A 10,991-nucleotide genomic window follows, 5' to 3' on the forward strand; every position below is an offset into this window, starting at 1 on the left:
CACAGTAGTCTGGGTCCACACGCACGCACACACACACACACACACACACAAACTACACACACTACACACATACATGCACATTTTTTTAAACAAGAAAGCCCAGTGATTAAAAAGTAAGCTCAGGGGACCAGCAGTTAGTGTAATGGCTATGTTGCTGGACTCCCATGTAGTCGACCGTGGTTCGCGTCCTGGACCTAGTGGCTTAAAACTCACACCGGGCGCATTTGTGTGCGTGCCCAAGATCCCAAGAGGAGAAGAGAATGGAGGAGAAGGGATTGTGACGTGGCCATCCCCCCAGGTGTTGATTTTTCGCTTTCTCTCTCTCTGTCTCTCTGTCTCTGTCTGTCTGGTGAGTGCATGGGCCCTATAGCAAAAACTTCTCCAAAAAAAAAAAAGTCCTCAGAAACTTGTTTTTCAGAATACACATTGGGCATCCTAATTCTAAAATCCAAAACCTGAAATGCCCTAAAATCAAAAACATTTTGAATGACAACATGACACCACAGGTAGAAAATTGCACATCTGATCTCATGTGACCAGTGGCCCAAATGCTGCAATACAAAAATACCATATACAATTATGTTTAGGCTCTCTGTGTAAGGTGTATATGAGGCATAAATGAATCTCATGGTAGACTTGGGTTCCATCCATAAAATATCTTATGTATGCGCAATACTCCAAAATCCAAAAACTTTCAAAATGCGAACACTTCTGGCCCCGAGAATTCTGGATAAGGTGTAATCAATTCAGTAGTGCAACTTGCAGAGGACAATCAGGGATTCCTATGACTTTCATTCACGCTCTCACCCCTTCTGTAGGTGCGAGACTGTGCAATTAGTGAAGCAGTTGCCACAGTGAGGACCCCAAGGCACAGATGCCTTCAATCAGTAGCCCTTCGACCAACCTTGTCCACACAGCATCTAGGTATCAGGCACTCTGGCAGGTGCAGTGTGGAGTTCAAAAATGGGGCAGACACACCTTGGCTCTCTGGGAAAATACATCTCTGCAGAGCATGAGGCCACGCGTGAGGAAAAACTGCAATGGTGACATGAAGGCTGTCACAAATCCATGCACATCTGCGAAAACTGGGTCTTGGTCTCTGCTCTAGTTTTTTTTTTTGGAGAGGTTTTTGCTATAGGGCGGTGCGCTCGCCAGACAGACAGAGAGAGACAGAGAGACAGAAAGCAAAAAATCACCCCCCAAGGGGGATGGCCACGCTGCAATCCTCCATTCTCCTCTTGGGATCTTGGGCACACACACACACACACGCCCAGCGTGAGTTTAAGCCACTGGGTCCGGGACTCAAACTGCGGTCGACTACGTGGGAGTCCAGCGACATAGCCATTATGCTAACTGCTGGTCCCTCTGCTTTAGTCTTACCAGGTGGCTGCTCATTCTGTTCTTCACCCCCTGGTGTCGGGACAATAAGAATCCACTCCCGCTGGACACAGGAGTCCTAGGTCGCTCCTTCCGGAAACATTTACAAGAAAAAGATCAAGGTTCTCATGAAACCCGTCACACCCCTGGGATTGCTCCCCGGGCGTTCTGTCATTTGGTCAGCAGAAAATAGATGACCTTCATCCCTTCCCATCCTGGGATTCGTTACTTTTATGAAATCTCTCTCTCAACTAAAGGTCCCTACCACTTGAGTTTTGGTTCACAATACATGTCTTCCTGACTATGCTTACAGCAGAATTTCTCCAGATATGTTCTCTAGAACACGCCTGGGTTTAAGGGGAAGTGTGGTCCATAGTCAGTGTCATGTGTTCAGAATGTTCAGGTTTAAACAGAATTAAACAAGCAGCCTCACGACAGGACTTCTTTAAACCTTTAAATGCTAGTGTGCATTATGAATCTCAAAAAGGTAGAGTGGGCAGTGTTTTCTAACCTTATCTGAACGCGGAACTTAGTGTTTATGACATTTCTGTTCATCTCGCCTGGAAAACTAATGACTTAAGGAAGATACTTTGAGAATTACTCATTTACAAGATTGTCATGGCATCTAAATGCAGTGGACAGCCATGTCTCAAACGTTTCTTTAGGAAATAACCTGGGAGCCAGCAGATGGCATAGTGGTTTTGTCACTGGACTCCCACATGGCCAACTGCGGCTCAAATCTGGACCCGGTGGCTTAAAATCACCCCAGGCACATGTGTGTGCATATCCGAGATCCTGGGAGGAGAATGGAGGAGAAGGGATTGTGGCATGGCCATTTCCCGTGGGGGGTGATTTCTCACTTTCCCTCTGACTGTCTCTGTCTCTCTTTCTCCCTGGCAAGTGTATGTGCCCTAAAGGCAAAAATCTCTTTTTTTAGAAAAGAAGAAGAAAATAGCCTGTGGTGAGGCACTTTGGTAGACAGTGCTCCTGGGCAAGCTGAAGCCATGTGGGAGACCCAGGTTCGATTTCTGACCCACCCTAAAAGCTGATAGTGGTAGCACAAGCCAGTAGTCCTAGCTCCCTGGGAGGCAGGAGCTTCGCAATTGAGTGAGTCTCTATGTAAAGAAAAGAAAAGAAAAAAGAAAAGACCTTCAATAGCAGCTGGAGAGTCTAAGTTTAGACATAAAGAAGATTTCCTAACTCTATGGATCTTGGAGAGTCGAAGCCTGGTACGTCCTGGGAAACCGCAGTACAACACACTTCCGCCTTCCCTGTCCTTCTAGGAGCTCTCCCATGAGTCATTATAAATAGAATGGATTATCAAGGAAGCTCCTGGAATCTTTTTATCTTAAGGGGCCTTTGAATAGGACATAAGTGAGAGATAAGAAGGTAGGATTTAAAAGGCAGGAAGACAGACTGGCTAACTTCTCCGTCTCAAAGTATCAGTAATTAACTCCTTCAGTCTTGCTCTGCCCAGAACACGCATTTGAAGGAAACACCATCCTCACTCAGGTTTCCAAGAGAAGTGGAACTAAAGAGGTATAGTGGGCTGGCCGGAAGCTGCCCGAGGTCTTGTGGCAGTATTTCAGGAATGGCCCTATAGCGGCCGCTTGTCCCTTGCAGATGTGATGCGAAGCCTTGTCATCCATCTTATTTGTTCCTTGAAACAACCTATGAGATTGCGAATATTGGGGTTCCCATTTTACGAAATGAGAATCTGAAGTTCAGAGCCACGGAAGACCTTGCTGCTGTCATACAGCGAGTGCGGGGTAGAAGCTGGATTTGAACCTGAAGACCTTCTCCACTGTATCCCCCCGCTGCTACTCTGAGTCTGTAGTCACTCAGGGCATCAGGGCTTCCTAAGAGAGGGGAAGTGCCTGTGGGGAGAGGATAGAGGTGGGTGGACATGTCTGCCACACTGTTGAAGAAGCCAGGGAAATAGGGCTTTTTCCAGCCTCCACCGACCATGGCCAGCGAGGCCCCTTGATTTCCCGACAACAGCCTGGCTCTGCTCCCAGCCACCGTGCCCTTGCCAACTGCATCTCTTCTCATTAGCCATCTGCCCCCTCGCGCCTGCTGACGGCCCACAGCACACGGGCAGCTGCCCTGGTAGAGTCCGGAGACGTTATCAGCTTATGAATCAATACATTCTCTGGCACGTCCGTGTTCCCCCCGTGTGAAAGTGGCAAGGTCCAAAACACACTTAATCCTCATCCGATTCCACTGTGTGGGGGTTAGTGGTTCCAGAGGAGTTTTCGTAGTGCCAGTCTGCAAGCCAGAGCTGATGATGGGCTCTGGGCAGACCAGTTCAGGCCTGCAGCGTGAGGCCTTGGTAGTGGCTGTGGATGTGAGCAAGCATGCCAGGGAGGTGCCAGGGCCTGGAGGAGCTAAGGCTTAGAAAGGGAGACCGCCTGAAGGAAAGCGATGTTTCCACCTGGCCCGCAAGCGAGCCCGAGGCATCTACCGTCTGTCAGGTCAGGCTGAGTGGCCGACGGGTTAGTCCCGGGGCCTGCGGGTACTGTGCGGGAGACACTTGGAATGGACGTGTGATGAGCACGCCCTCGGTGTGAGAACACGGCCTGACCCTCATGTGAAGGCGTGTTTCCAGGAATGGGGCTCCGCGAGCTGAATGGCCCATCCTCTCTGGCCCGGTATCCCTGTACACGGCCAAGGGAGGCTGTGGAGGTCCCAGGTCTGAGACACTCCTTCTTCCTATAGCACTTGCTTCCTCCAGGGCACTCACACTCCTCTGGGCTGATCCCAGGCCCTGGCCACGTGGTCGGATGAGGACCACAGGTGACTGGAGAACTCCCTCGAGCTTCCAAGTGTGGCTGCTCAGATGGGCTCTCTCGGGTCTCCTCGTCCAAGTGCAGTAGCAGCCCTCCATGCCCATTTCTCTGTCCCTATCTGAAATGATAGTCCACGTATCTGTTCTCCTATTATCTGTCTCTTCCACTCGCTGTGAGCTCCTGGAGTGTATCTCCTACTTACATCCTCTGTGCCCAGAACAGTGTCACACCCACAATGAACACCAAAATGGTGTTAAATGGATGACAGTAATGACAAAGGATGGCACAGCCCTACCTGCAGACCCCCAGAGATTCTTAGAAAGCAACCTTAATTTCGGCACTTCTCTGCCTAGAGTCCCTGGGTGGGGTCTCATCACTTATGGGCCAAAGTGCAAGCCTCCTAGCCTTGTGCTGTGGCCCTGCTGACCTCTCTAACTTTAGTGCTCACATTCGTCCCCCAGGGGCCCAAGCATCCTGGGTGCTAACCCAGTGGTTCCCAAATTTTGGTCTGCATAAGACTTAGGGACTTAAAAGTGTAGCTGCTGGGCCTCCGCTCCAGAGGTTCAGATTCAGATGGTGTCAGGTAGGGCTGGATCCCACATGGCCAACTACACAGTTCAAGTTCTGGACCTGGCAGCTTGGAAAATATGCACCCAGTGTGTGTGCACGCATGCCCAAAATCTCAACAGGAGAATGAAGGATTCATCATTTTTATAAAGGAAACCGGGGTGATCCAGGAGGAGCACACTTTGAGGAGAGAGGCTTTTGTCAAAGCACGTCACAGGCATCTCAGTAAAAGGGCCACGCACTTTCTCACCCCTTGCCTTTGGGTACATGACGATTTCTGGCTGGAAGAGCCTTCATTCATCCACATGTCCCATCTCTGGAAAATGCCTACACGTCCTTCAAGACTCGGCTTGAGCATCACGCCTTTTACAATCCTGCCTCCACCAGGCAGGCACATTTGCTGTGTGCTGTTTCTTTCTCTCTCCATCCAGTGCTTTTTTGTTTGTTTGTTTGTTTGTTTTTTAAGATTTTTGCTATAGGGCATGTGTGCTTGCTGGAGAGACAGAGAGAAAGTAAGCGAGAAATCACACCCCCCACCCCATGGGGGATGGCCATACTGCAATCCCTTCTCCTCCATTCTGTTCTTGGGATTTGGGGCACACATGCACATGGACCTGGAGTGTTCAAACTGCTGGGTCTGGGACTTGAACTGCGATTGGCCATGTGGGAGTCTAGTGCCTTAATCACTACACCACCTGCTGGCCCCCATTCAGTACATCTTGTGCATATCTTGTTTAGTGATCATTCTGCTTCTCTGTCCTTTCTTCCTGGATTCCAACATGGAGAGCTCCCTTGAAACCACTCTTAGCTGTTCCTCAACCTGTAGCACCCAGCTGAGGACCCCAGGGTTCCTTGGACTGGAATGAAGTCCTAGCCATGCTACAATCAAGGCTGACCCTCATTCATCCCTTCCTAATTGTATTCTCTGTCTCTGGCTTCTGGGTCTTTCCAGGAGTTCTCGCTCCAGAGAATGGACAGCCTTGTGGATGATCGAGTCAACATCCTGGGATTTTCCATTTTCAACCAATCCCATGCTTTCTTCCAAGAGTTTGCCCAGAGCCTCAACCAGTCCTGGCAGGAGAACTGTGACCACGTGCCCTTCACTGGGCCTGCGGTAAGTACCCACCAGAGCTCTCCGCCGGTGCCCCTTGGCCTCACATGCCCTGTTCCATGGGCCACTCGCCTTCCTGGGGTTCAGCCACCTCCTTCCTTCTTGAGTCCCAGCTCAAAAAGAGACATGCGGAGGTGCTGGGGAGGGTTCAGGGATCAGGTCTGGGAACTAGGGAGCTTGTTGACAGACGGTAGGGAGAGTGGTGTGTTTAGAAGTCTCCAGTGACCGGACTCCAGTAGTACTGAGAACTGCCTGCATTTAGGACCCAAGAACCTCACTACTAGATGAACCTCTCAGCTCATTCATTTCCTCATTGTCAGATAAGGAAAGTGAAGCCCAGGCTGGGAACGGGTTGGGGTGTGAGGACATGGGGCACTTGTCCAAGGGCAAATGCCAAGCCTTCTGCAGAGTGACAGCAGATTCCGAGACTCCTGCCTCCTGGCCCCCTGCTCTTTCCATCCAAGGGCCACCTCCTCGGGTAGAAGGACATCCGGAGAGGCTACCCCTGCCCTGCCCTGTCTGGTATTCCTCCTCTGGGTGGTGACTTCCTCTGCTGTGTGTGAGGGAAGCAAAGCTGGCCCTGCCCAGGCTCCCCAGGGCTGGGCATTCTCACTCCATGGGAGGTCAGGTGTATCTGCTGTGCCTGTTGGTTCAAAGTCAAGGCCTCAGGAGAGCAGGGCTGTGTGGCCGCCTCGGCCCTGTCCTAGCCACATTGCAGACATTGTTCATTTCACAAGGAGGTGCCTGTGTGATGCTCACACCTTTCTACAGCAACTACTGCCACTATCTCCATTTCACAGGCACTAAGACTGAGGCTCAGAAAGGCTGAACTGAAAGCCCAGATTCAAACCAGTTAGCACAAGAACGTGGATTGGGGGTCAGCTGGTGGTAAGATGATTCAGGCGACTGGATCCCATATGGCCAACTGTGTGGTTTGAGTCCTGGACCCAGCAGGTTGGAAAACGCACAGGCACATGTGCAATGTGCATGCATGCACAAAATCCCAACAGGAGAATGGAGGAGAAAGGATTGCAGTGTGACTCTCCCCTGGGTGTACTTCCTCATTTTCCTTCTCTTGCTCTCTCTGTCTCTCTCCAGTGAGTGCATATGCCCTACAGCAAACAGAACAAAACAAAAGAATGAGGATCAGAACTTGGCCATTTGGCTTTGCAGTGTGTCCTTTTTTTTGTTTGTTTGTTTAAAGGTTTTGTCATAGAATGTGTGCATTCTTCAGAGAGAGGGAGCAAGAAATCACCCCCTAGGGGGATGGCCATGCCACAATCCCTTCTCCATTCTCCTCTTAGGATTTTGAGCCTGCACGCACACGCACCTGGAGTGATTTTCAAGCCACTGGGTTCAGGACTCAAACTGCAGTTGGCCATGGGGAAGTCCAACACCTTAACTACTATGCTACCTGCTGGCCCCAGCAGTACCACTGTGCCACTTTGCCTCTCTCGAGGGCCATCATTTTCTTGCTACACTGTACTGTAACTGGAGTTGGCAAAACGGAGACAGCCATGTACCTGGGCGCCTGATTGGTGGTTGGCAATGCGATGGTCCAGAGTGGGCTGCTGAAGGTGGGCATGGACAGTGTCTGCTCACGATCCCTGTGCTTTTGTCATCATGTGACTTGGTAGAAACTGGAGGGGAGAAGGGTAGCTAAGGGGGTTATAAAACCTCAGGAAGCTTTGATGGGAAAACAGAAGGAGGGATTTGAGAATGGAGTTTCATTGAAGGTTTGTGGAGCACATCCCAACAACCTGTTTTAGACCCAAAAGAGGTAAGAATCCATACGAAGGATTTAGGGGCATCTGAAGAATGGGGGTCATTCCTCCCATTAGATGGCTTTGGGAACAGTGGAGGGCGGTCCTAAGCACAGTTAATCACTCATGCTGGTGTGAGCAGGGAGGTGAGAGGTCCCTGGGACCTGGTAGGAGTCTTTGTAAGGACCCAATACCGTGGCCATATAGTGCCTTTCACAGAGCTGCAGGGCCAGCTCCAGCCATGTTAGGCTTGCTGCAAAGACCACTGGCCTTGGAGGAATAAGGCCTGAATTTAAACACTGGCCTCGCCATCTTCTTGCTGCGTGATCTTAGGTAGTTCTAGAACTCCTCTGGGCCTTGGCTCCTTCATCTGTAATTTTGGACTAATCATGATTGGCCATCTTAGAGGATTGTTATACAGATAAAATGGAATTCGATCCTATCTCCAATCCACAATTTTGTTGAACGACCTATATTCCAGATGCTGGGATGGGCACTAGTAAATGTATCAAGCAGCTTTTGTTACATAGGTGCTGTGTAACAACCAGGCATGAACTATCACTAGCATACACACTAATGTGTATTACACAGCTCGTCTCTGAGGACCGGTTAAGGTGTAGCCGCTCTAAGCTGGCTAGGCTGGACAGCTCTTGCTGGTCTGACTGACGCACTCGGTGAATACCAGCTGGCTGATCTAGGTTGGGCCCACCCAGGCAGCTCTGTGTAAATAATCGAGCTCATTAAATGAATCCACTTTGGCTCATCTAGGCTGGGCCTGTCCCGGGCAGCTCTGTCCCTTGTCCATCTCACCCTTCCCCTGGACTGGCAAGCCCATCTGACATGGTCTCCTGTGATGGCAGAAGGGTGCCAAAGCAGGTGGAAATACACAGACCTCTCAATCCTGACTTTTGCCACATTTCATTGGCCAAAAAGTTCACTGACACAGCAGGTAGCATGATGGTTAAGGCACTGGACTCCCACATGGCTGACCACGGTTCAAGTCCCATACCTGGAGGCCTGCTTTCTCACTTTCCCTCTCTGTCTCTCTCTCTCTGGTGAACACACATGCCCTATGGCAAATTAAAAATAAATACATAAATAATTCTGGAGAAAAAGATTTTTTTTAAAAGGCACACAGAAAAACTCAGAGTCTGGGAGTGAGGAAATGTACTCTAGTGGGGAACAATGCGGAGTGGCATGGCCAAGGGCCTACATGCCTGAACCAGGTGGGCGAAGGTCTGGGGCTTGCCATGCAGTCTACAGGGTGCAGGAAGCCACCGTTGCTGTCGTCTGGGGCGCACACCGTGCAGTACATCTGCCTCTAGGAAGATGGCTCCCGGAGTGGTGGTGTTTGAGAGGACGTGCCTGGTTGTCACACAGCACCTATGTAGCAAAAGCTGCTTGATACATTTACTAGTGCCCATCACAGCATCTGGCATACAGGTTGTTAAATGATCTGAGTTCCACGTGAGGAAGGCTGTGCAGAGGAGGACGGGGCAGTAATAATCCGCTGCTCACCTTCTGCATACAGCATGCTGGGTCAGCTCCGGGATCTGGGTGGAGCAGGGCTGTGGCTGCATGCTCAGTGAGCCTGGACGGGAGGTAGCCTAGGGCCATCTGAAAGCAGAAACTCTGACCTGGTGTCTCCTTTCCAGCCCATCTCAGCCCTCCCAAAGGCCTCAGCATCCTCTGCTCCCTGAGAATGTCTGGGGGGGCCTTCAGTGAGTGGGGTGTTCTGCTGGGATGGAGACCAGGAGTAACACGGCTAGGCTGCGTCACTCAGGGATGTATGGGGCAGGAGCAGGCAGGAGCAGGCAGGTCAGGCTAGCCGGTGCCCTGGGACTGCCCGTGTCGGGTTCTGGATCTCCTCAGTCTGCTTTCTCCTCGCCAAGCCCCTCCGCTTTTCTTGAGTGGGTTTAGTGACAGTTAAGAGCAGTCCTGTGCCATTTCTGACAAGGGAGGAAACTGAGGCCCAGAAGAGCCAGGTGGCACAGTGAAGGTCTCCTGAGGTCATGGCTTTCCTGCGGCCAGGCTGGGAGCTTAGTCTGCCTGGCAGTGCAGAGACCCTTCCAGCCCTCTCCGCTGTCTCAGCAGCTTCCCTCCAAGAGGAAGGGCAGGTGTGACAGACGCTCTCACCTCAGTGCAGCGGGGCAGTGGCAACGGCGACACATCTCCCTCGAGGCTTCGCACGTTGGCAACTGTCTTTGCAAACGGTGCCTCTTCCTGTCTCTTTGGGGGCTGAGAAATTCCCAGCACAAACAGCCCCGCTCACACGTCCTGGGCAGCTGGCAGGTGGGAGAGTCTGAAGATCAGCCTGATCCGTCTCCCCTGTCCAGTGAGCGAGCATTCTGAAAGGGCCGAGACCAGCTCCTGCCTCAGTGGGAATGTCCATCTCTCTGTCCCTCCCTCTCCCCTCTTCTTGGCCCTGTCTCCTCTCCCCTCCTGTCTCCATCTCAATCCCTTCTCTCTCATTCTCCCATCCCGACAGCCTCTTCCCTGGTTCTTTCTCTCCCGGGGTCGCTCGATGGTCCCACCCTGTCTTTACTGTTGGTCTTTTCTTCTTGTCATCTTTTACCCCAGACTTGCGTGACCCTCCCTCCCTCTCTGCCTCACCTTCCCACTCAGGCTTCCGCTCCCAAGTGGCACTCCCTGGAAAGAAAGCCCCATTCTAAGGGCATGGAGGGGAGTGGAGGACAGGTGGAGGAAGGCTTGGCCGCCTTCCCTGTACCTGCCAGGTGGCTGACGGCAGCTCGCACATACTCCTGCCCGAGACAGCGCGGGCCACGCCAGGAGCGTCGGGGATGGTGGTGTTTGAGAGGACGTGCCTGGTTGTCACACAGCACCTATGTAGCAAAAGCTGCTTGATACATTTACTAGTGCCCATCACAGCATCTGGCATACAGGTTGTTAAATGATCTGAGTTCCACGTGAGGAAGGCTGTGCAGAGGAGGACGGGGCAGTAATAATCCGCTGCTCACCTTCTGCATACAGCATGCTGGGTCAGCTCCGGGATCTGGGTGGAGCAGGGCTGTGGCTGCATGCTCAGTGAGCCTGGACGGGAGGTAGCCTAGGGCCATCTGAAAGCAGAAACTCTGACCTGGTGTCTCCTTTCCAGCCCATCTCAGCCCTCCCAAAGGCCTCAGCATCCTCTGCTCCCTGAGAATGTCTGGGGGGGCCTTCAGTGAGTGGGGTGTTCTGCTGGGATGGAGACCAGGAGTAACACGGCTAGGCTGCGTCACTCAGGGATGTATGGGGCAGGAGCAGGCAGGAGCAGGCAGGTCAGGCTAGCCGGTGCCCTGGGACTGCCCGTGTCGGGTTCTGGATCTCCTCAGTCTGCTTTCTCCTCGCCAAGCCCCTCCGCTTTTCTTGAGTGGGTTTTCCTGC

At 51.9% G+C, this 10,991-nt stretch overlaps 1 protein-coding gene across 1 annotated transcript in view; it reads left to right on the top strand.

Moving 5' to 3' along the window:
* Positions 1-10,991, top strand: part of GRIK4 (glutamate ionotropic receptor kainate type subunit 4) — a 394,611-nt gene that overhangs the window by 219,796 nt on the left and 163,824 nt on the right. The window contains exon 7 of the mRNA XM_006148794.3: positions 5,686-5,847. Coding sequence (XP_006148856.1) covers positions 5,686-5,847 — 162 coding nt within the window. The remainder of the gene's footprint in view (positions 1-5,685; positions 5,848-10,991) is intronic.

The sequence above is a fragment of the Tupaia chinensis genome, unplaced genomic scaffold (genome assembly GCF_000334495.1).
Source record: "Tupaia chinensis unplaced genomic scaffold, TupChi_1.0 Scaffold000247_1, whole genome shotgun sequence".
NCBI lineage: Eukaryota > Metazoa > Chordata > Mammalia > Scandentia > Tupaiidae > Tupaia > Tupaia belangeri.